The sequence below is a fragment of the Podarcis erhardii genome (genome assembly GCF_964252035.2).
Source record: "Podarcis erhardii genome assembly, chromosome: 4".
Classification (NCBI taxonomy): Eukaryota; Metazoa; Chordata; class Lepidosauria; order Squamata; family Lacertidae; genus Podarcis; species Podarcis erhardii.
Genome location: NC_138508.1, coordinates 65229483 through 65255779, shown reverse-complemented (window position 1 = coordinate 65255779; position 26297 = coordinate 65229483). Strand labels below are relative to the sequence as shown.

The following is a 26297-nucleotide window of genomic DNA, read 5'->3' as shown; positions in this document are numbered from 1 at the left end:
CTTGATTTATTTCTGATAGAAAAACTTGAATTTGTTTTAGAAACAAGTGCTCCCACAAGGCATGAGAGTAAGCACCTTGGATGCCTGATGAAGGTTTTTAATCAGACCACCCTCTCATGCATTTGATGTCTGTTACCGCACAGGCTTTGGCATTGCTAATAATGAAAATGTAACACATGTGGTGACTTATGTATCTAGTTTGTTGTTAATAGAAGCAGACTGGATTTTTCTCCAGAAGATAAATATAAATATTGTGTTCTTTTGGCAGAAAGCGAACCACCTACAGTTGCTTTAGTGTTTGGGTTTTTTAGCCTCACCATCTAGAAACAGCTCATGGTGCCTGGAGAGTTCTTATACAGAACTCTGAGTCAGAAATTGAGAGAGACAAGCCCCCTGCTAGCCACAAAGGCATGCCTGGGTTGCTAATTTGGAGATGTGGGGAGCAAGTCTTCAGAGATGGACAGAGATCACAAATTCAGCCCTAGTTAAATATCAAGTACTCCAAGCTAGTTTTATGCTATGTGAAAACACCTCTTTGCTAAGTGTTGAAAGGCATGGCGGGAGTAGATTTACAAGAGCCGTTCCAGCGTCAAATGGCCTGATTTTGTAATAAACTAATATCATGACCTTTTTTAGTTTCTATATTCTGTCCTGGATCCACACTGGAAATGCTTTGCTTTAGAGTGTTCAACAAACAAGTATGGCTTTTCATGACATGACTTCAAATAGCTGTTGGAGGTGTTCTTCAACCTTAGATGTTGTTGGACTACAACTGCTCTCATCCTTACTCATTGGTTAAGCTGTCTTGGGATGATAGGATTTGTAGTCCAACAACATCTGGAGACTCTAGGCTGAAGAACAGCTATAAGGCCTTAGTGCAAGTATACTGAAGAGCTGTGGCTCTAGTTGTACTAGGGGGCACTGCAGTGCACTACACATACACACTGCATATGTTCAGTGTGGACAGTTGCATATAGTCAGATAAAAACTGCAACTATTTCTCATACATGCCAGTGACTGTGGTTGAACATCTACATTATCTTGTATGGGAGAGAGACATAACACTAATATCAGATATTTGATTCCACAAGTAAATGAAATGGGATTCAACAGTAGCATGTGATATTCAGGCATATGGTTACACAGAAAGTTTACAACTGTTCACAACTGATATGTATTTTCTGACATATATTTTTCCTTGGTGCAGCATTGTTATTTTATTCTTCTTGTCCTATAGATCTATTGTGTAGATAAATCCTGAGAGAATGATGGGTTGGACCAGCTGGTTATTTGTTGTTCTTCAGTTCATTTATCTGTAGGGCACAACTTAAACATAACCAGCTACATATTGTTATTTGTCACCTGCCTAACAATTCCCCTGCATTTCGGGAAAAGGAAGCAAACCCAGGAGGTTTACAGAAGGTCTGATACATGGTCAGTAGACTACATTCAGTTTAATGGGTCACAGATTATGTAGGCCTGCTGTAGGAACACAAACAATGTCATTCTCTTTGTAATATCACTTTTTAACAGGGGAGGAACTCAGAAAGGCTGGTGGCAGATGTTTCAGAAGTTATTGTAGGGAGGTTATAAAGGTATGGGCTGGCTTTATATAGGGAATATATATATATGTTCTTCTGAATACCTATTTGCTGAATAAATCTTGAGCATAAAATAGGGGGCATGTTTTATTTTCTTTTAAAAACTGATTCATGCATAGGATAGAATAAAATGTAGTTGTATGCATAATTCACTGTGGAACTGTTAAAACCTTCCAATTTTACAAAGATCTGTAATGAAGAGGCAGTTCTAATGTAATCTTTTTTTCTATTGGATTCCCATGGGTATTTACACATTAAAACATTTAGCCAGAATGAAAAAGCATTTCAGACAATCCCGTGAGGCTGACCTCTTAACAGTTAACTTGTTCAGTTTCTACTCACAGTCTTATTTGAGAAAATAATTTTAAAATCAACCCTGCGGATACCAGATGACTGGGTGCTAGCCTGGACATTGGCCTTTTTATAGATTAATCAAAAATAAATAAAATTCCCCAGATATGAAATAGCTTTCTCAAACATCAGGAAGGAAACTCTTACAAAAAAGAAAAGAAAAGAAAATTAGTTTTGGGTGCATTAGTAAAACATAGTAAGAGATGACCAAACAATTTGTGTTCACATTAAAATAAACTGGCCCTACAGAAAAGCCTGCTCAACAAGCAACATTCAACAAACTTAAAAGATTCAAAGTATGTCCATTGTGAAAGACAGGTTAAGTTCTATAAACATGGTTTGATTGGGGAGTTTATTGTTCTCCCTTGTTTGCATTGTGGGAGCTTTTGCAGTTTCCAGACAGTACTTCATTTTCAAAAATTCAGCTTTTAGCAAATGCGCAATGGAGTTCAAATGTTGATGCATCTTGTGTAGCCAAAGGGAATGCCTCTTAATACCATATACCAGCTTTGTTTGTCTGAAACGACGCATGGTTCCCCTTCAGTGCCGGATTTCCCATAACTCTTCAAGGTGCTCAGGCAACAACAACTGCAACAGCACAATGAAGTGTTGATAATTGTTAAGAAATGAGTCAAATGTTTGCATATCCTTTCATTGTGTGCTGTTGGTCTGGCAGTTCCCTCTTCAGCAAATATCTGTGCTGTAGCTGAGATCTTCTGTGCTCCATTATCTGTGTGGTGCCACTTCCCTTTCAAGAAACATCTCACACCTCATTTACCCCTTTATTCTTTCCACTTGACTTTTGAATTAGTGGGACCAATTGTGGTTCCTCCCTCCTCTTTTTACTCATTACCTTGATCTTTCCTTTTTTACTTTTCATCTTCATCTCCTTCACTCATGCTGCTAATGGATGCTGAGGCGGCTTTTGGAGAGGAAGGAGGTGAAGCCTTTCTGAAGAGCCAGGGGTAAGGGGGAGATGGAGACCGTGATGGGGAACGCCCTCGTGTTGGACTGCTTGTGGGGCTTTGCCTTGGAGACAAGGCTTGAAGCATGCGCCCACTCCGCTCTTGAAACATCTGCTTCTGGAAAGCAAACAGAGAGGAAAATAAGTATTTTCTTTCTTTCTTTCAGCACACTAGCAGCAGATTGGTGTGTTCTTGCACCAAGCTTGGGAATTACAGCTATAGAGACTACTACGAACTAATTTGGGGAAATAGAAGCAAAACAGTACTGGAACAATTTATAGGCGTTTTTATTTTAAGTGGACTGTGCGCTCCTTGCCTAACTTCTAGAAATTGTATGTGGGCACAGAACGTATTATTTCACTAATAGTTATTATAATAATAGCATATTAATGGATGCACATTGCTGGTCTGAGAAGTTAGCACGCTTGGAACTATTCCTGTACATGCAATGTCAACACTGAAAGCAATGTCTGATATGGAAAATTAATGTTAATAACAATTTTGACAGTAATAGCAAGTTATCATGAAAAAGCTCACCTTTTGCAGTTGCTGACATGGACTTAATTTCCCCCCTCCCCCAGGACACATGGGCTTTACTGTCATTAAGCTTTTCTTTAGAACAATGCCACCTCTGATTTCACTCTTCAGTGGATAATTTTATGTGGCTTGGCACTACAAAGGCCGTCATGTAAAATTGCTTCTAGTTCCTTGCTCTGTCGTTGCTGCCACTCTCAATCACACAAGAAACAAAAATTGTTTCCTCTTTGAACTTTCAGTCTATAAGTCAGTGTGCAGTCATACACTACAACTGCACCTCCTTAGGACCAGTCTTAGTGCTTTACATAGCAGCTTTTAGTGTGCAAAGTGCTTTTTGAATCCTAAAAAAAAAAAAAAAAAAAAAATGATGGCAAAGGGCATGCTTTGCAGAAGTAGGATCCCAGGTTTAATTCCTTGTATCCCATTAAAATGATATTGGGTAAAAGGCCCAAGACTTTTAAAAGTCATAAGCAGAATAGATGCTGGACTTTGTGATTTCTTGCACAACACCAAAAAAGAAGACATAACACAACACAAAGCCTATATAGTGCAAATTTAATTTTTAATTTAATTTAATTTAAAATTAATTGCTTAATTTAAATAGTGAGAAAGACTGACTGGGCGAGCTGTGCCCTTTCTCGGTCTGCTGTCCAGGTGCTAACAGATGATGGGCAATTTTAGTGCTGCTGTTCTCATGGTTTCATTATCATTACACTGGACTTGGAGTGGGCACCCCTTCAAGCAGAGGACTTTCCTCGATAAAAGTCAGAAACTTGGTCAACCTAGCCAGACTAGATTGATCAATGGTCCGGCAACACAAAGGGTAGCTTCAAATGTTCATACGATTTAATGGGTCCCACTTTACTGATTTACAAGCTGTGGCTAAAGCACTGTGGCTTATCTATGGCTATATTATTCAAATCTTCCAAGTCCAAATTAACTACACACTGCCTCTGAAAAAAGACTATAAACTTTTCCTAACGTGTATCAGGTATGTTTTCCTAATATTAATATTTACAGTGCACAGAATTTGCAAAACCAGTCTGTTGTAAATCCTGCTGCAACTTGCTGTAGCCTCCACTGATATTTACAGAGATGGAAGTAAATATAAAGCACAGTTTAGAGTATGTACCCAAGCTCCGTCCGGCCCAAACAGCTCTAAAAAGTTCCCAATAAATTCTCTAGACTTCTCTTCCCATTTCTGAATGAGATCATGACTTCTTTCTTCCACCCGGTTCACAAACTCTTTCGACTTTTCTTCCACATTCTTCACTTTTTCTTTCATTTTGTCCACCTGGTTCTGAAAGCGGTATTTCTTCTCCTGGTAAACATGAAAATAAATAATTTTGTTCCAGGTCCTGCTAGTTCAAGACTATATTGCTCCAGATTATAGAGGGTACAGACAGAAACCATCACATTGATGGAGAAGGGAATAACTGTTATCTGTCTCCAGTAGGCACCCATTTATTACATGCAGCCTGTTTTGAAATTGTGGCCTCTTTGTCCTCTTTATGAGTCCAGCACTGCAGCTGTTGGGTAGATGGCTAGTATAGCAGAGGCATGATGGGGTGACTAGTGCAACATAGTACTTTAAGTAAGAATCTCAACCTGAGCCAACCTGCTGGCTTTAGGTGTAGTGGAGGATGCTGTCATGGACAGTATTGAACTACACTCCAATTGCATGTCTGTTGGGTGTCTCCACATGCAATGGAGGACTACCATCTTTTGCTACTCCAGATGCTCACCCAAAGGCATAAGGCAAGAGAAGCTCGGAAGGAAACTGAACTTTGAAAAAACAACCTACAATTTATTTATTAGTCTGTGGGACAACTTGTGGCTACACAATCCATTGCTTAACTTTATGCGTGAACCAGGCTACTGTTTATCTTTGATACTGGTCAGGTCTTTCATTCTGTTCACTGCTGCTGTGCTCTTTTTAATCCTTTGTGCTTATTAAACACACATGGCTTTAGTTTTTTGATACTTCTGAGTATTTTAATAGCAAAGCTGTTTGGAAACACTATAAATAATTTCATCTTTTATTAAGCAACAGTGGCCAGGCAAATATGCCTGAGAAGCTTGCATGATGGGCATGAGGGCAACAGCATGCTGTTTCCCACCAGAATCAGGTATTCAGAGGCATACTGATTCTGAACATGGAGGTTCCATTTAGCTATCTTGGCTGATAGGAAAGGCAGAACTGTGTGAGGAGCTTTGGGTAGGTGGAACAAATGGAAGGTGTTGTGTCTTAGTTTAGTGGATAGAATTTGGTACTTGCATTCAGTTTTCTCAGTCTAGAGTGACGGCTGACTGTAGACATTGGGCTGATGAAGAGCTGAGTGTATATATATGAGCTTCCTAGACCTTGTCCCTGTTCTGGCATGTCCCTCTTCTGGGCAGGAGGTGGGTTATAATCCAATTTCGATGTTGAGCATGACTTAAGAGACCAATGTACTTACATTAATAAAGCTGACATTCAATTCCTTAGCGGTGTATCCCCTCTGGAGGTTGCGACGGGCATAAACATCATAATCACGTACAATTCTTGTAATAATATCTGAAGTTGATATGCCCTCAGTTCTCTGAGTTGGTACAAACATTCCTGATTAGAAAGGAAAAAGGAAAAGAGCAATGATTAACCTCCAACTTTCATATAAGAATCATTTGTTTAAGAATGGCCTCTTTCTGGCCCTTGATTTTTTTATTTTTATTTAAATACTTGCCAAACTATCTGCCCAATTCGGGACATCATATATTTGTTTGTTTGTTTGTTTACTGAATTTCCTTGAATTCTTGAGCAATCAAAAGGACAAGTAATAATTTGCTTATTTCTAATCTTCTGTTCTCCAGTAAGGCAAATCTTGGTACAACAACCTGAGCAGTGTCCTCTACAAAGCTCAGGGATGGAACTTTAAATACTTTGCTCTTTGGCACTGTTAATCGTGCTGATAACAACTTAAATTAAAGAGATTTCTGTCATCACATGGGAACTTAATTTGTTCTCTTGGGATCAATACTGACCCCAATAAAGATAGTGGAAAGATTCCAATTCTCCTTAAGAGGATGCAGTGTGAGTTCACTGTCTCACATAAAATTCAGAAGACTCTGTGTAGAAACTAGCCTACTGTTCAAGGGCACAATTTACCCTTTTTGCTCTGCCTACTTTATCCTCTAGCCTCTGTGGCCCCTGGAATGTGGCCCAGAAGGGAATGTGGCCCTCAGTCTAAAAAAGGTTGCCCACTTTAAAAACACATAGTGAAAGCATAAACTGGCACCCACCTGCTTCCTTTATATGCTTGTAAACATCATCTGAACCAGCAGAAGAATATGGAATGTCATCATGGGCTACAAAATCAATCTGGAATACATGGAAAAATGAAGAAATGAAATTAGGTTGACCCTTGATAAAGGCTTGGTTGTTAATTTTAAAGCATAACTTATTTACTTGCTTTTACCAGCTTTCCTATGAACTTAAAGAAATATGCATTGCAGTAATAACCTAAGACATTTTAGGCTATTGTTAATTGGTGGTTGTGATTAATATGTAGCACATGAGATTATGGTTTAATTATGAACCTTTCTTTTAGAGAAATGCTTTATATTTGTGTGATACCAATAAGGAACCTGAAGCTGGCTACAGTCACTTCCACACATCCTATCACTTGCACAGATTAGCTCAGCAATGAGACATTTTTCACTCTCCAGGTGGGTGTTGGACTGCAACTCCCATCAGCCCCAACCAGCATGGCCAGTGGTCAGGGATGATGGGGGTTGCAGTCGAACAACACTTGGATGGCCACAGGTTTCCCATGCCTCAGTTAGCTATTATGTTAAAATCAGTGAACTTGCTGAAGGAAAAGTATTTCACAATATCTGAGAGTGCTTGCTTGAAAATGCAAAGCCGCCACTAAATTGGGGCTATTCCAAAAACGTGGAGTGACCACCTACGGAAACATTATTGGCCATGATCTATTGTTATTGTTGAGCAGTGTTTTTAGTGCAAAAGCATTCTGTATTAGTTAAGGCCAGGTAGTTAGTCTTGTCATTCAACTGAGTACTGGAAATTTTCCAAATTTTCTTGGATGTGCTACAGTAGGAGTAACATTTAAGCCGGTGCACTTGGTGTACATGGGTAACTTTGCACATCAAGCTCTTGAGTCGTTAGACTACGCTGTTTGAAGCAATCCCAAATTTATGTACTAAAATACCTACAGCAAATCAATTTTAATAACCCCATGACTTTAAATAGATCAGAAGTTTTAAATGTATGCATGTTTAAATTTGTGCCAAACACTGCTCCTTGTAAAACAAGGGAGTGTGATGGGGTCTCAATTGCTTTTCCTGCCCCCAATGAGCCCTCAATCCACTTATCTATCTGGTTCTGCTTCTTTTTCTTTTGTTATTTTTTTATTTCTTTCTTTGTTTGGTGGTGACAGAAAGAGAGTGAGGTCTCATTTCCTGCTCCCTTCGCATGCACTTGAAATGCCCCCTGAGAAAATGAGGATTCCTCCCAACCTTAGCACCTGCATCACCACCATAGTAGCATCTCAAGGAAAGTAGAGGGGAGGAAAGACATCCCTTGCTGCTGCTGCCATTGCCACAGCCAAGTATGGGGGGTCAAAGAGGAGTGGGAATTAATTTCTAGCTTGGATTACAGTTTGAGCCAGAAAGGAACTAAGAGAAAGAGGGAAATGGCCCAGTTCAGAAGAGTGGCATGCTTTATATGCATGCCAGATTCATATTCTAAACAAAAGTCAGCAACCTCATTAAGCTTCCCCCCGCCCTTCCTCATCTGTTGAACAAGGAGAGAAAGGCACCTTATGTTTTTCCAGAAACTCCGGTGTGAGTGTCCACGGAGCATCTCTGATTACTTCATCAACGTAGCGGCAGTGTCTGAGGGCCTCATACCTCTCTGCTTCATTCATTACAGTGAAGCCTTTAAACTCGTGGGTTAGATCATCACTGCAAACTGACATACACACATGAAAAAATCAGAACAGAACAACACAGGCTCTGTAAAATGTAGTACTCCTGTTTGGTTAGAAATTCTTCAAAGCTGTCTTTTCTCAATTAAATTGTCAAACTAAATCATACTTGTTCATGACTGTGAAATTAAAACAAAACAACCCCCCAAATAGATGTTACAAAGAAGATGTAACGAGAGATGGTTGCATCAACTCTGTGCCTTGATACAGGCTAATCAAAGGCGATTGGGCTGCAGTTCAAATTATCTGGCAGCACAACTGGAAAAGAATCAGATTCTCTGATTACATGCACCATGTACAGTAGGCCAGCATGCTTAAGTGCACTTAACTTGTGCTCATTCAGCTTTAAGCGCTTTGCAAAATAAATAAAAAATGGGGCAGAAGGGGGAGGGCATGGGGGGGGAGACTTTGGAAATCCCACCCACCCACCATTGCACTAAGTGTGTTTTGACTATATTCAGTTTTGGTTTCCCAGGAATGTACCGGTAATCCCTGCTTAAGAAGCAGGTCTATTGTAATTTGCTATCCGTAACAGCTCCACGTGTCTTTTCTGCTGTAATTAGACTTTTCTAAAACTCACTTAGCCATCTGAGGCTCAGTTTGAGATATATTTATGGGTCTCTTAGCTTCCTTTCCACTACAAGTACTGACGTCCTTCAACGCCAGCAATTGGTGAACAAAGTGGTATTATGCCCCAGCACAGAAGCTTGGATAAGATGGTTTTCAGTGCACATCATGCTATCATGATAGTTCTATGAGATTTAAGAAAGAAGAATCAGAAACTGATTCTTGATTAAATCTTAATTTAAAATTATTCCTGATTTCATTCCCATCAGATCTGAGATTAACTACCGTACATCCACAGCCAATAATGTACTTGCATTGGGGCAGAATTCAATATACATATAGAGATCAGATCAAAGGCATAAGGTTCAAAATCCCATTTCTCACAGTGGCTAGACAGATGCCTAAGGGAAGCTCAAAAGTGCAACATGTGGGCAGTAGCTTCCTCCTCCTGCTGTTTCACAGTGTTTTGCCTCTGGGTGGGTTCAAACTAGCAACCTCCTGAGCATGCTCATAAAGACTGCACCACAGATATGATCAACCCAATGATAATATTTGTTCAAATGCTGGCCTTACCTCCTACCAACAAGTAGCTATTAGGAAACAGAGTTTTGGCTTGCATAAGAGCTCTAGCATGGCCAGCATGGAAGAGGTCGAATATTCCATCTGCATAGACTCTGACAGGTCTGTCCACTGTGGGGGCAAGGAAACAATGTCCAGGTCAAAGCAGAACTGTACCTCAAATCTGTGTCAGACTACTGTGAGGTATTGATGGCTACATATATTCAAAATAAAAAATGGGTACATTCAAGCACCGCTACTCCCAGATTTGGTGAATTAGTCCAGATTAGGACAAAAGAACAGCAGCAATGCAGAAATAAGCTACCAGTCTGAATAATTTACGTAAGTTATGTGTACATCATTGGACCATATGTGTATAGCAGAGCTAAAATGCAGAACTCTCCTAAGATGTGAAGTATATACAGATATATATATATTTTTAAATAACTAACAATAATGCTTCCTTGTAGAAGATTTCGGATATTTGGTGGTTTGCTTTAATATCAGCATGTCACTGCTGCTTAGTGAGTTTCTAGATAAGATAGAAGTTGCTCCCTTTCACCCTAACATTTTATGATAGGATCAAATTTTATTCCCCACTGTCCATATGCTCTGTCTATACAAATGTACTCTCTGTAATCTACGAACAGACAAATGCATACATTATAATGACTATCTCATATTAGATTAATGTCAGCATTCACACACTGACAATTCCAGACCAATATTGCGACTGTCAGTTTTCACTGGTACAAGTTGGAAGCATGGGAAATACATTTATATCTATCTATATCTATATCTATATCCCACTTCTTCTTCTAATGTACGTGATCTACGCGTAGCAAACTTTCTTCCTTGTCCATGAAAAGAAAACTGTGCTTAACTCTCCTGAAAATACAGTATAATGGACTGAAAAATATTAGATCCAAACCTCTTTTTCTACCTAAAGACAGTCACAAAATTCAGCTGAGGTTGTCAGCACTTACAAATATATCACCTTTCACTTTTTTTTTTTTACTTTAACACAGGTACAATAAAAAGCATGTGCAGCAATTGACTAAACAATTAAATAAACAACTAAGCAATGAAATAAACATCTTTTACGTTTTTCCTGTAAAACTCTTAATCAACCTGCAAGGGCAAGTATCGAAGCTGTATTCCATGAAATTGAATTATATTTCATAAATCCAGAAGACTCACCTGGTGTTCCAAGGCGGGCCTGAGCAATAGTTAGCTTCTCATGGGGAGCTTTGCACTGGCAGCTTGTATCACCTGCAAATGGAGCTGGTGCAGACAAAGTCTAGACAGAGGGAAGGGTAGACCAGGGTAGGGTGGGGTGGGGTGGACCAAAACATATTGTTAATTATTGCTCTGTGCATGACCTTTTTGCTCATTGTCATCACACAGAAGCACTTGATATGGGAACAAAGTATGTTGTTTCAGTCTTGAAGAGAATTGCATATATATTTTTTAACTTCCTAGAAGGAGTTCGTTTTTAGTCCAGCTTTTGGAAGTATGCATGCCAATTTCAAGTCACTGTCTCACTCACTTCAGGCTGTGAGCAAGAGAGGCTTCATTCTTAGGATGCTGGTTACAATAGATATTTTCCCCATGTTTGCTTCTTCTGTACAGCTGTCAATATAGTAAGACTGGCATCTTTCAGAGGTACGCTACACAGCAGAGTATTTCTGAACATAGCTTTAAAAGAACAAAACAAAACTAACAGCCAAGGATTTTAAGGCATGGGTAACCAAGGGGGTAGCCTTCAGATGTTGCTGGACTACAATACCTATCAGCCCCAGACGGCATGGCCAATGAACAAGAATGATGGGAGTTGTAATCCAACAGCATCTGGAGGGCACCATTTAAGGCAGAGCTTTTCAAACTTTTCATGTTAGTTATACACTTTTTAGACATGCATCATTTTGCAATACAGTAATTCAGTTTTACTAGCAAACCGGGGTTAAACTAACCCCTTTCCAGTCCTGGGAGGAGTGTGGGGAGTGTTTGTGTGACACACCTACACACTGCAGCTGACACACTAATCATGTGTCGTGACACACAGTTTGGAAAGCTCTGATTTAAGGTCTTGTTAGAGACAAATATTAAGGGTTGTGTCCGGGGGCATAGGAAGGGGGGAGGTGGGGGAGGACCTCCCCGAGTGCCCTCACTGAGGGGGGTGACATTTGACCCACTGCCCGTCCTCGACTCTCAAGACTAGCCAGAGCTGTTGGGGTAAGGTGGGGAACTGTGCCGTTTTGCCGGCGGCATTCCCTCCTTCCTCCTTTGTTTGGACAGCTTGGGGGAGGCTTGGGAGTCACGGGCAGGCAGCACACCAAATGTCCACCATGGGCGGCTCGCTCCGCCCCTGGCTTCAGGGCACGCGCACTGCTCCAGGCCCCCAAGTGGCAATAACAACAAAACAACAACAACAACAACAACAACAATGTATTATTTATACCCCATCCATCTGGCTGGGTTTCCCCAGCCACTCTGGGCGGCTTCCAACAAAATATTAAAATACAATAGTCTGTTAAACATTAAAAGCTTCCCTAAACAGGGCTGCCTTCAGATGTCTTCTAAAAGTCTGGTAGTTGTATTTCTCTTTGACATCTGGTGGGAGGGTTTTCCACAGGGCGGGTGCCACTACCGAGAAGGCCCTCTGTCTGGTTCCCTGTAACCTCACTTCTCGCAACGAGGGAACCGCCAGAAGGCCCTCGGCACTGGAACTCAGTGTCCGGGCAGAACGATGGGGGTGGAGACGTTCCTTCAGGTATACTGGACCGAGGCTGTTTAGGGCTTTAAAGGTCAGCACCAACACTTTGAACTGTGCTCGGAAACATGCTATCCCACGCCTGGGAGGGCACCCTCTGCACCAAGCCCCCCTCAGGAGCGCACCCCCCCTGGGCAGTGTGAGCATATGCTCTGCTGCTGGTTGTGTCCAATGGCAGTGTCAACAGAAGGCAGCTTGCACAACCAATATTTTCTATTCCCCTTCTTGTGCCTGGAGCTCCTTGTAACACCAAAAAACCTTTCTAGAAGGTTAACAGCAGAGGATGTGTCTTAACCATCAATGCTCTCCCCTATTTCTTGTTAATTTGGAGATATGCTTTGATGGGTGAATTTGCTGCCCAGAAAAACCAACAGTTCTGCCCAACAGGGACTGGGAATAAACTGGGCTTGCCCATACACACATCCTCTTCAAGAGTCCACACCCTTTTTCTCAATATGATTTTGTCCTAGAGAGCTCCAGACAAGGTAACCAACTTTGTGGCAACACAAATGAAAATAATTGCTACTGTTCTTTCAGACAAGAGAAGGATTACAAGAGCCATTGATCCTTCCTGTTTGGGGTGTGATTTACTATAGAAAATCACAATTTTTCTTGCTTATGTTTTCAAAGCAGTCCTTTAGGAACAGAAAGCTTTCTTAACAAGAACCAGATACATCCCATTCTAGACTTGATATTTCAACTCTACATTGACTTCTGGGAGCCTTTCCATTGGGCCTAAATAGCTGCTTAAGAAGGGATATCATTTTCTGATAAAAAATGAGGCGGGTCACTCTAGACATTCTGCATTTTTAGATGACGTGAACCAGGAGCACTGTACCATGTGATTTTCCTCAAATGTGTTTAGCTTTTAATCCCAATAAAATCTATGGTCCAGATGAGAAGAGCTAGTCTTTCCGTGCACTAAAATATTTCTGCTATTCCGGAGCTCTGGTGTCATATCATCTCCTTTAACTGCTCTTTAAAAGTCTTGAGAGCCATAAAAGAGAATTGAATAATTAGGGCAAAGAAAACATCTTGTTCATTACTACTGCTATCTGTTACATAAACATGTGGGGAAAGTAACATTAAAGGGATTTTTAAGCGTGTCAAATCTGTTACATATACCTAGTACTACTACTTCTGATGTGCAATGTACACTTAAATCAAACTTTAAGGGTTGGGTTTTGTGGAAACTGACCATGGAGCACAGTGTTTCTTTTTTATTATACATGACCATACAGTCTGGGCTCTTTCCTATATTTTCTAATCACTGTCTTTCCCCCTTGTGTCTTTGTAATAGTTGAGTGCTAAACTGCCTTTTTATTTCTAAGCAAGGTCAAGTTACACAACATCCAGTCCAATGTGGTTCACGCTGGGATAAAGAGGAAGGTAGAGATGTTAAAACAATAATGGCTATGGTCCCACGCCTAGAAGATGATAATCTTGACCTAGCTAGTAAAAGGCTGTTTCCTGGGAGATAACCTAAAGAAAATAGACCTTTTTTTAGTCGTTTCTCTGCCCCCCCCACCCCCACTCTTGCATCTCTCTCCTTGCTTGGTAGAATAGGGAAAGCTTTTTGATTATGGATGCTTGGGAATTCTGAAAAGCCTTCCTTTGCCACACACTGAACAGTTTATGCTAGCATTACAGCTTATCAGAGGGAATAGTCTTCAAGCCTTTAGCTTCAAAGTTTTATTCCGGGTCCTGTGGTCAGCATGACTAAGCTGCTTCTGGCGAACCAGAGCAGTGCATGGAAACGCCGTTTATCTTCCCGGCGGAGCGGTACCTATTAATCTACTTGCTCTTGATGTCCTTTCGAACTGCTAGGTGGGCAGGAGCTGGAACTGAACAACGGGAGCTCACCCTGTTGCGGGGATTTGAACCGCCAATCTTATGATTGGCAAGCCCTAGGCTCTGTGGTTTAGACCACAGCGCCACCCGCATCCCACACATTTTACTGGGTTGCCCCAGCCACTCCGGGCAGCTTTCAACATATATAAAAACATAAAAAATAAACATTTTTTTTTAAAAAACTTCACTATGTAGAATTGCCTTCAGACAGCTTGGGGTTCCGATAACTCCATGAGTTCCCATGCCACCTTTGAGTGATAGCAAGGGATCCAGGAGTACCCCAAGCTACAAACCTGCTCCTTCAGAGGAAGTGTAACCCCATCAAGAGCAGGTGATCTCCCACCCATCTGGTGTAGGGAACCACCCACTAACAGTACCTCAGTTTTATCTGGATTGAGTTTCAGTTTGTTGGCTCTCATCTAGTCTATTACTGAGGCAAGACCCTGGTTCAGCACTTCCACTGCCTCACCTGCAGATGTAAAAGAGAAATAGAGCTGAGTGTCATCAGCATACAGCTGACAACGTCCTCCAAACCTCCAGATAACCCCACCCAGCGGTTTCATGTAGATGTTAAACAATGTGTAGGACTGAGCCCTGCGGAACCCCACAGTGAAGGTTCCATGAGGCTGAAAAGCATTCCCCAAGCAACACCCTCTGGGAACGACCATCCTAGTAGGACTGGGACCACCACAAAGCGATGCTGCCCACCCCTAGTTCAGACAGTCGCTCCAGAAGGATACCATGGTCAATGGTATCAAAAGCCGCTGAGAGGTTGAGAAGAATTAACAAGGACATTTCCCTTGTCTCTTTCTCAACAGAGGTCATCACACAGGTTGACCAAAGCAGTTTCTCTGCCAAAACCAGGCCTAAACCCTGACTGAAATGGATCCAGAAAATCAGTTTCTTCCAAAAGTGCCTGGATCTGGTCTTTTGTAAGTGGTATGTAAATTTTGTTAAATAACTAACTACACGACTGATAATGAAGTACTTTGTTAGCGCATTGCCTATAAACTTCCATGCTCCCAGAGGCCAGTTCAAATGTTCTGAAATTCATAGGACAGGAATAGCTATCACTGTGTCCTCCAGATGTTGTTGGGCTGTATGGGAGCTGCTGTCCACCACATTAGCTACCTCTGTCATGGGGTGTGGCTTTCTCTTGTGACTATGCCCCCTCAGATTTTGTGTGGCAAACTGCTTGTGTGAAAGCACTTCCATGTGAAACCAACATAATTGAATAAAGCTCACAACTTTAGTGTTTCTCTGGCAACCATCTAAATATTCTTATATACATATCCCCAGGACCACTAGAGCTGGTGTGAAGACTAAATGCTGGATTTCACTTCCCAGGAAGGGCCAGTTGTAATAGATGGTGGGGGTTGCAGTTTTTAAACTGAATCTAACATTAGACGGAAAGAGTATATACAATTCTGTATTCCTTATTTGTTTTCTAATTCTTTTTTTATCTGTTAGGGTTATTGTAGGCCATCTGCTCCTGTAGACAGTGAGCAGGGAGGGGAGGGAGCCTTGTAATTTTCTGATCCTTTTGAGTTTAGGGGCCCAGAATCAGTTGGCATGGGAACTCTTCCAGAATCCTACTAGTTCTCTATGTTGTCTATATTTTGAGGTTTCAAACACAGACCGCAATTTTCATGTGGGGTAATTTCAATCAAACAACTCCAATATATGTACAAAGTCATTTCCTGCATTGTCCTATTTATTCTCCAGCACTTCAATAAATGTTTTATGCTGAATCCTGACCAAATGAAAGCTGTATTTTCTTGACCCTTGCTAACAGCACATTTATGTCATGCAGGACTTAGATTATGGATAGGAATACGTACAGTCCCACCATATGCTTATTTTAGAAGTTTAAGTGTTCCATAAATCTTGATTCACACAGTGTCACTCCTGTCTTTCATTCAAAACGCTGTGGAAATTGAAAACAAACTCTGGTAATATTAATATAGTTCTTGAAGCAATAAATATTCCCAGATGAATGCTACAACAATAGGCAAAATGCATATGCAAGTACCAAGTTCACACTAGACCTGGCTCAAATCCACACTCAGCCATGAAGCTCACTTGGTAATTTTGGACCAGTCAACTTCTCTTGGCCTAATCTACATCATAGAGTTGTTGTAAGGATAAAATGGGGACAGGGAGAACTATGTATGCCACCTTGAGCTCCTTGCAGGAAAGGCAGGATATAAAGAAACAATAAATAAATAAATAAATATATTATTTTCATTCTTCTTGTCTGATAATGGAATTCTAATATATTCCAGGATATTTTTTGTTGTGCATGAGGTTTCAACAGGAAACTCTTTAACAGTTATCATAAGCACGATTCAATGCAAAATGTCTGTAACCATCTCCATGCTTTAAACAAAACATTTTTTTTAAAAAAAACCAACTCATCCCTATTAAAAAGTTAATTTAAGTCATGTTCATAAATTATTATGGAATTTTAATAGCGTCTAAAATAGAAAGTTGAATGTAAGCATTAAATGATTGTTTAAACACTGGTAAAAATCAAAGTTATTATTCCATCTCAGTGTTAAATAGTCTCCATGGGAAAGTATTAAACTACTGCCTACGTCACAGTGACAGCTTGGCAAATTGGCTGCCTGAGTTTTGCTATCTCAGGAGGCAGTGATGGGAGTGATTAAACTACTTTTTAGGAAACGAAAATGGGGAAAGTATTTATCGCTATGGAAAACAGTATGCAGCCCCCAGGGTACTTCGTATTAGATTGCTGCGGCGTGGTTAGGATTAAGCTAGATATCCTTTTCATGTACCCATCACAGAATACCCATCACTGACTCCCAGGTAAGTTGGCCTAGTAGTGTAGCTTACTTACTTTTGGAAGTAAACCCAATCCTATTCACACACATCAGAGGCCATTTCTTTACCCTTCCTAATTATAATCTGCTAGTGCACTCATCTCTTACAATGCAAACCTTTCATAGTAGCTCTTATAGTATCTCAAGCATAACTTATGCAATGAACAACTTCAGAGAATCACCAAGCTGAACTCTTTATTCCCCCCCTATAAAAAATCTGAGAAAATTTTTGATTGATACAAAATGTATATGTGAAACAATGGTAATGAAAATATTCAAAGTGGGTGCTGGTCTAATTCAGAACAGCCTCCATGCAGTGAGGAAGGGATGCTTAATTCTATATGCAGCTAGCTTCCTTACAAACACAGTTTCTATAGATTAATTACTGAAGAAATGCAGATTTTCTCCTAATGCTACTGTCCCAACTCATATGCTCTCAACTGCTTGAAAGTAATATCATCCATTTTGTGCACACTGGAATCCCTGAAAACCAAAACAAAAAGTGAGATCTCTTACATTCTTTTCCAGTGTTTCTCTAAAAGGCAGTTTTTGCTTTTTTGATGATTAAATCCCTTCTTCCCTGCCATTTCATTTTTTAAATCAGCAGAAAGGCAAAGAACAGGCAAGGAGTAAAGGAAGAGTTCTGTTGCAATCTGAACCTAACAAAGGGATGGGGAAAGCACCATTTTTTAATTTTATTTTTGCATAGCTCAAGACACTCAGTTGAAAGAGAGAAACATGCAACAATCCCTAAATTGTCTTTCTTAATGCAGTAGATATAATTAATACTTTGTAATGCACATTTTCACAATATAGACAATAAACACAAAGAGCTAAAATGGATGAAGCTGTTTTCTAATTTCTATTCAGGCTATAAAGTACTGATTTCATTACATCCTAATATGACAAAGAGCTCAAATAAATGTATCCTTTTGTCTCTTACTTACCAGTCGAGGCTGAGGACATGTGTGTTCTATCTCCTCCATGGTTTCTGAAGGAAGCTCATTAGAAAGGGATGTTGGGATACCTGTTTCTGACTCAGCATTAGTTGCAAGCACTGGCATGGCCAGTGAATGCTGCTTGCGGTGATGCCCTCTCTGCTATTCTCTTCTCAGTCAGATAATGTTTTCCTTTCTCATGTAATTCTCTCCCCCGCCTTCTCCCCCTTCACTTCTTTTCCTTCCCTCGAGAAATTAAAGGTTTTTCTTTCAAGGAGAAGCCAAGAGGCAAGGCCTCAGTTTATCACTATAACAACCAGCTAGCAACAGAGCAGCTGGTACAGGATACAGTATTCTGATTTGCATGGTGCTTTCTGGTTGGTTCCTGTCATCATAGTACCACTTTAACTGAGTTATGTGATATATACTGGGAGGCGGGCTGATAGGAATGCCAGCAGAACATCTCTCTCCCTCACCCCTCTTTATATGGTGCTTTTGTAGTTTTTGGTACAAACACAGATGTATTTATGCATTATACAAATCTCCTTCAAAGCTTTATTGCAAAATATATATCTACATGGCTATATCTTTTCTGATTTTGCAAAAACAAAAAGCAGTCTTTATTTATCTGAAGAATATTGGTTTAAGACTTAATATTCTATTTCCGTACGCGTTTGGATGCATGACCTGCTTTATTTTTCCTGAATTAAATGTGCTAATTGCTCATACACATTTGGATGCAAAAAATGCCCAGTATATACATACATCTAATTTAGGATTTTGCACATTCCAGACCAGTACTAACAATCAGCATGGTGAGGCAAAACAGATTACTTACAACCACCTCTCAGTAAGTAAGCTGACCCTCTTATCAGGCCAACTCTCACACAGTTTTTACATAGTTAAATCAACATGGGTGGACTTTTCCTTTGAATGCTGACATGTTAAACTGATCTGATGAATGATTTCATGTCCAGGCACAATATTCTAATATGATTTCCTTCCCAAAGACCTTTTAGCGTTTGGGAAATTATGAGCTAGATCACTCAACAGTCCAGATCAAACTTGGCAAAATAATGCAGTCTTGACACAGAAAAATTTACATTTGTGTGTACAAATATCAGCGGTGTTGAGGTACTGAAAGGACAGCTCCTCAGATAAATAGTATTCATGTGATTATTATTATGTATGATTATTTTTATTTTTACATGTAACTTGAACTCCATAGAAGGCCTACACTAATACAATAAATGTTTTGCATTCAGAAGGTCACAAGCTTAATTTCCAGCATATCCAGGTAGAAGAGCTGGAAAAGATCTCATCTGTAACCTTGGAGATTGTATGAACAATATTGAGCTACATGGACTAGTGATCTGATTCAGTATAAGGCAGGGTCTTGTGTAGCCAGTCCTCAGTTCATACTCCTAATATCATCCACACTTCAGTAGCTGAATTGTTTACTAAGCAATATACAGTAGCTGTGTGCCACTTATTTTTAAAATCTGTCATGCTCACAAATACCACTGAATAAATTATGACTGCTTTAGATGTTTGAAATTGTGGTGTGTTTGCAAGAATCCATCCAGAACCATGAGCCCTAGATAGCCCAAGAAATCAAACTAAGGCATGTCCATATGTAGTCCCAAGCAAATCCCAAAGCTTTCATGTCATTATATACTCCAGTCAACAGTCAGTTGGATGTAGTTCCTGTTCTCAAGCACAGATAGGCAGGCAAGCGGAAACTTTGAGGTAGGCCAGAAAGAAAGAGTGTGTTTCATGAAGAGAGAGAGCCAAACAAAAAGAGAGAGCAGCCTGTGTATCTAAACCAGCAGCCTACCTAAACTTCGGATGCAAAACTGAGCTAGCATTTCCTGGAGGCTTGCTAATCCCAATCAGGCTGCAACTGGTGAGCAACAAGTGAAGTACAGACATTAAACAAACTAGGGCCTGAAGAACTCTGTCATGGTATCCAGTTCTAACAGATGGCACTTATAGGTATGGAAGCTGCATTCTGGATAACCGATATATCACAAAAATAAGAGACACCTGAAGTGTATTTGGGGTTTTGCCTTCTTTCCACATATCTACTTAGATATCTATGACAGTTCATGCAATTTCATGTAGCACTTGTAGAGCTCCAGGTATGTGTCTGATAAGTGGACAATCTAGTAGATGGTTGTTTTGACCATCTTTTGTGTCCAATTCACATCACATGACTTACAGGACTCATACCCTTCAAAGACCCATATTTATTTATTTATTACAAGATATAATACAAAGCCACCTATGGAATTCTCCTGAGCCATGAAATATTCTATCATCCCAGAGATCCAACAGCACAAGCAAGAGGACACAAAGCTGGCACTGATCTGAAACAGGGCAGGTCCAGCACTCTAGACATAATTGCAGGTATTGGCCCACAGATTCTTGGTGTGAGTTCAGGACCATGGCCAGCAATTTCCCAACTAAGGTTACAGACATGACCTCAGCTCTAGCCTGGAGCAACTGTCAGGGTTTTATAGCCAAGCCAGCTGTGTCTTTCTGGGAGCTCCATCCCCTTAAGTGACCTTAAGTGAGTACATCTTTAAGGACCCGTGTCCTGCTCTTCAGACACTAGCTCCTTCCAGGAGGTGAAGGCTAGAATAGTAGTGATTTGGTTGAATAACACTTCCCAAGTTGGTAAAGGTTTCTTCTGTTCACTGGAAGAGCCTGAGGTCCACTCCTAAGAGGGCAGTGGTATTTCACCAGGTTTTAGTGTATGGTGTGCAGGAACCAAGATGGAGGGCTCTACTTAGGAAAGGGCGGTGAGTCGATCTGACTTCTCTGAGCAGTTGATATTTCAGTCTTAATACCAGGCCATGATAAATGTTAAGCTTTTGCAACAAAGTAAAAAGGCAACTCAAAGCACTTCCAGGCAGTGACTAACACCCACAATCCATATGGGGCTGATTATGCTTATTGTTGCTAGTGCAAATGTACTGGCAGGATCTGCATGAACCACTGCTGGCACAGTCAATATCCAGTACTAGATGGCATTTTCCTAGGGGGAACTTTTGCTTCCTGTCTGGAGCTTTGGGTACCAGTGGAAACAGATCTCTGAAAGTACTTTTAGTTGTGGAAGTTGCTTTGACTCTAGCAACATAATTAAAAACAACATCCTTGGTGAAATGGAAGCTAAACCAACTGTAGCAGAATGACTCATAGCTAAAGCTTTACAGATAAGCTGTATTATTTAAATGTCACTTCAGACAAAGAGGATGGCTTTATGCAGAGGAGAAGGGGGGAAAGCCAGAAGAGAAAGCAAAAAAGGGCATATAAAATGGACTATGGAGGAAGTTCAGAGTTTGTGAGATGTAGGGGTAACGAAACAAATCAAAACAGTGTAACAAAACTTCACCAAAATTCACCATATGGGGGGGGGATCAGGACCAGTATTTTACTTATTTTTGTCTTATCATTAAGGCTGAAATCTTTTGCAAACTAAACGCGAATAATTCCCAATGATTTTCTGTTGTATAAAAGCCTTTTTACTCAAGAGTTTTCAGTCACTGCATGAATAAAGCATTTATGTTGCAGGGAAATCAAACTGCCCCATTACTCAAAAATTTGTTGTTGGAAAAATATGACAAACTGCAACATATTCTTGTAGCTAATGTATTATTGGTGATGATGATATTTAGCAATTATATAATACTTTGGAATGGTCATAGCACCTTATTTAAGTTTATATACAATTGTGGTATGCCATTCTTGGGGAGATCCATCATATTCTCTCTTTCTACCTTCAGGTCTTAAGACTCACCAGCTTATGCAGACTTTTGGGTTTTAATAGATACTGCTGAAATGACATATTTTTCACTGGGCTATTCTGGTGCTGTTTTCCAAGTGTTTTCTTTTTTGTGACTCTGATATGGTATTTTTAAAACTTGCATTCTTGTGGTTTTAGATTATGATTTTATAGTTTTAGTGTTTGGAGTCATTGCTAGCCACTTTGAATATAGTTGCATAGAAAAATGAGATGGAAACATATTACATTAAGTAAACAGAAATCGTATTAAGTATCCTTTACAACAACACCCTTGTGAGGAAGTCAGCAGCATCGTGTATTTAGCTAGGAATGACCACAATAAAACAACAAACAGGTGCTTCTCCCCTGAAAAAAAGTATTTGATTGTGTTCTGGCTCCCACACATGGTCATAGCTTGGTGGCTGCCAAAGGCTTTATTGCAAAATTTACTTCAGTGCTTAACCATATATCTGGCTACGTGGTTCAGAAGTTCACAGTGGAGTTAGGCATAAGCTAAGGCAATGTCCAAAAACTTGATACCCCATCCATATATGCCTTTTCTGAAAAGCAGGGTGGGCACATTCATTCCTGCAGTTGCCATCCCAAGCCATAGGACTGGGCAAGCAAGCAGACACTGTTATGAATACAGGATGGGTTTGCTGGGACTGCCTTTGCTGCATCCTTGCAAATGGAGGTGGAAATGACAAGATTGGCTCATTGTCTGATCTAGCCTCAGGTGCCCCACTAGGGGTGGGAAGCAGTTTGCAGGCAGAAGGCAGTGCTGCATCAAGTCAAGTCGCTCTGTCACTGTACTTTGGATGTCTGATGACCAAAGTAGAGATCTTCCCTGACAATCCACTCTGCGCCTCTTCAGTACCCAGTTCAGAACCTTCCAGACAGCTGGGTCCCTTCCCAGGATCCAGCTTCACACTTTGATCCCATTATTCCTGCCCCTCTGCCCAGCCCTAACAAGAAGTCTCCATGGGGCCCATGACACATTGGGCATCTGGCAGCCATGCCAATTTTTAATGCAAGTGCTAAAATTTGCTTACTAAGTCATACTGGCATACAAGAATATTGAAGAAATAAGGGATGTCACATCACCCACTGCAGACTGTTTACCACAATGCAATCGTAACTTTTCTACTAAGTTTTGTACATTTAAACTACTGTCTCACTCTTTACTTTGGTGCCTTAGCTTGCAATATACTATATCCTCAAATTATATGTACACCCTTTTGAGAGGTGGTGGTGGAAATCAGTCATCGTGGTCTAAGACCCTAAAGCAGTATTTGCTGTAATATATATCAATAAAGATGTGCATCTTTACGTTGCTACTTCACAAGTCATTTTTGGCAAAACGTACAGCTTATAAATGTTAAAATAAATAAAATCTTGTTTATGAGTAATTATCTGATTTTATAATTACATGTATGATTGATTTATTTTTAGCAGAGAGAAATAAAAGCATCACTCACCTTTCGCTGACATTTGTAGGAATGAATTGCTGCAGCTCCTTCTATTTTGCGTTTTTGATGGCCCACCATTCTTACTAATGTGCTTCTCTTTCACTTTGCTTTCTAAGGTTTTCACTTACAAACTGAGCATGTTTAAAGTTGTTCTGAGTCACCTGATAAAACGTCAGGGTGTTTTTTCTCCTCCTCAAAGAAGTGGACAAAGGTTATGCCAAGCTGTTCTGTATGATGAGGATTAAAGATCATGTCAGCATAAGCTGCTGGTGATAAGACTATTTACAATATGATGACCCAAGTCTGCATGCAGTTTTTCTCCTTCTCAAGCCTTTGAACATTTATATGCACTTAAACCCAAGCAAAATCCATTGAGATTCAACTGGAGTTATACAGTGAGAGGAACTAGCATGGTTATTTTGAATTAAAGTTGTAGGAAAGAAATCATTATGTTGCACAAACAACTTTAGAACCAGGATAAAAAGGCTATTCTTTTAAGCTGAACTGGAGCTATGGCAACAGTTTCAGTTTGTAAAATTAACTGTGTCATTGGTTAACATTCTGGTGTTGATTGAATGAGAAAAACATTTTAGTTGGCAAGAGCAGAGGAGTGTGGTTCAATACTCCAATGTCGTATTTTATACACAAAAATAATTAAAAGGTTTGCATAGGAGGTTGAGTGGCTATGGAGCAAGATCTAAATGAGACTTTTACTAAGCTTGTTAACAACAAACTTTGACCTGCAAAATGTGGGCAGCTATCACATGGCCTTGAATGTGCTGTCTCTCTGCCTCAGTCCCCCAGTATTAAAATGGGGTCATGAATTCTATTAAAGAATGGCCTACTTCATTGATATGTGTTATGGGTCTTCATGACAGCGCCCCCAGTCTAGCTAATACTGTATTATTTGTGACAAAAGCTGCAAGCTTAAGCATAAGTTGCATATGTTGCTTCTGAGTGAACATTTATGTATTTGTGCCATTTCTAGAACAACCCACTGATCAAAGTTCCCAAGGGAGTTTACAGAAATCTATAAATTATGCAAATACAATGCAATCCATAAGACAACCTCAATACAAATAACATAAAATCACAGAGCCAGTGTAAAACCTCACCCCAACCATCTAAGCATAATACTGTATACTGTATAAAAAACAACCTTAAAACAGCAAAGACAAAGCAATTCATGTCCAGATCTAAATGCACTAAATAATTATCAAGATGTCTAAGGCTTTCCTGTCAACTTCCCCAACAAGCACAGAATTGAGATGGATGTCCTTATTTACAGTAAGGACCCCTGACCATTAGGTTCAGTCGTGACCGACTCTGGGGTTGTGGCGCTCATCTCACTTTATTGGCTGAGGGAGCCAGCGTGGGAGTCATGTGGCCAACATGACTAAGCCGCTTCTGACGAACCAGAGCAGCGCACGGAAACGCCGTTTACCTTCCTGCTGGAGTGGTACCTATTTATCTACTTGCACTTTGATGTGCTTTCGAACTGCTAGGTGGGCAGGAGCAGGGACCGAGTGGTGGGAGCTCACCCTGTCGCGGGGATTCAAACCTCCGACCTTCTGATCGGCAAGTCCTAGGCTCAGTGGTTTAACCCACAGTGCCACCCATGTCCCTTATTTACAGTAGGCAATGTCTATAGCACAGTGGAAGTGTACATGTAGAAGCTTTCAGAAAGGAAGCCTGTAGCTCAGTGGCAGAGCACCTGCTTTTCATACAGAAGGTCACAGGTTCAGTTCTCAGCATCTCTAGGTAGGGTTGAGTCAGACCCTGGAGAGCCACTGCCAGTCAGGGTAGGGAGTATTGAGCTGGATAACCAATGATCTGACTCATATGGCAGGTTTCTGTGTCTGAGGTTCAACTCCTAGCAGCTCCGGTTAAAAAGATCAAATAGCAGGTGATGGGAAAGACCTCTTACCGCTGCAGTCAAGAGCAGGCAACACTGGCCATTGTCCAACTCAGTATGATACAGTTCCATAAGTATTTTTAAAATTAAATTTCTACCCTGCCCTTCCTCGCAAAGGAGCCTATGGTGGCAAATGTGAAAGCACCAGGAAAAAGCAGCAAAATGTTAAATATGCAGGTGCATGTATGTGCTTGTTTAGTCTATTATTATTATTAAAATTAGAAACACTTAGGAGTGTGGGGAGAATTGGGACTGTGTCACACAGGAATGGAGGTTTAACCCATTTAGATGGAAATAACCTCGTTGAACCTGCCACTTTTCTTGAGAAAGAAAGCCATTGTCTTGTTTACAGTGGCCTAATGAGGTTGCATACACACTGACTATATTTTAAAAACACATTCCCCAGACCCAAATAATTCTGGGTATTGTAGTTTGTTCAGAGTTACTGGGAATTGTACTGGTGAGGGATAAACCACAGTGCCTATAATTCTTTGAGGGAACGAATGTGCTTTGAATGTGCTTTAAAGGTATAGTGTGCATGTAGAGCTGGACTAGTAACACATACTGTACTGTAAAACCATTTTCACATTAAGTTATGCTAGAAATAATTAGCAGCAAGAATTGCTATATAACTATATATAACAGAAGTTATAGATAAGCCCCTGCAATAGGCTCTACCAGACTTATTATTTACATTATGTAATGCAAGCATCCAAACATTATTTAAAGGAAACATGGGCACCCTTGCCACAAACAAATAATAAAATCACCACAATTCAAGCAACGCATCGGCAGGTAAAAAATAAACCAAATAAGAGTCAAAATTTTAGTCTTTAAAGCTAAAAATTCAAACCCGTTCCAAGCATGGGAAGTAAAAGTCCAAAGATGCGCAAGAAATGACATTAATTACATTTACAAAACTAGTTGCCTCTTTTAGGCATGAAGCAAGGTAACCTAGGGTTTGCAAACATACTGCAGCCATAATTCGCCCCTGTCCGTATCTTTTTATCCCACCACATTCGCAATGCACGAAAGTACAAAGGAGGAAACGATGCACAGCTTTCCATCACCGTCGCCGTGCGCGCGCATTCACATCCTCCTTCCCTCCCTCCCTCCTCCCCAACCCGCCGCCTCCCCGCAGCAGCCAGCCGAGGTGC

The 26297-nt window shown here is 40.5% G+C and overlaps 1 protein-coding gene across 4 annotated transcripts; it reads right to left on the bottom strand.

Annotated features, from left to right (window-relative positions):
- Window positions 1-1439: 1439 nt before the first annotated feature.
- PCYT1B (phosphate cytidylyltransferase 1B, choline) lies at window positions 1440-26278 on the bottom strand. 4 transcript variants are annotated; one of them, XM_081858906.1, is made up of 10 exons: window positions 26114-26278; window positions 23235-23452; window positions 14566-14657; window positions 10765-10864; window positions 9580-9696; window positions 8272-8423; window positions 6734-6812; window positions 5914-6056; window positions 4587-4775; window positions 1440-3034 (listed from the first exon to the last, which is right to left on the bottom strand). In XM_081858906.1, exons 3-10 carry the CDS (start codon window positions 14605-14607, stop codon window positions 2822-2824), a joined length of 1035 nt encoding a protein of 344 aa, XP_081715032.1. In that variant the 5' UTR covers window positions 14608-14657; window positions 23235-23452; window positions 26114-26278; the 3' UTR covers window positions 1440-2821. The 4 variants fall into 4 exon arrangements, with proteins under 4 accessions (XP_081715032.1, XP_081715031.1, XP_081715030.1 ...); XM_081858905.1 differs by lacking the exon at window positions 14566-14657 and having other exon boundaries at window positions 26051-26278; XM_081858904.1 differs by lacking the exon at window positions 14566-14657.
- Between the last annotated feature and the right edge of the window lie 19 nt (window positions 26279-26297).

Excerpts from the sequence above, each read along its gene's own strand:
- PCYT1B (XM_081858903.1), bottom strand. The coding sequence starts at position 18,095 with ATGCCAGTGCTTGCAACTAATGCTGAGTCAGAAACAGGTATCCCAACA. Across the intron at positions 8,424-9,579 it reads TAGCTACTTGTTGGTAGGAG|TTTGCAGTGATGATCTAACC; the intron begins GTAAGGCCAGCA and ends TGTGTATGTCAG. Across the intron at positions 4,776-5,913 it reads TGAATGTCAGCTTTATTAAT|GAGAAGAAATACCGCTTTCA; the intron begins GTAAGTACATTG and ends CATGTTTACCAG.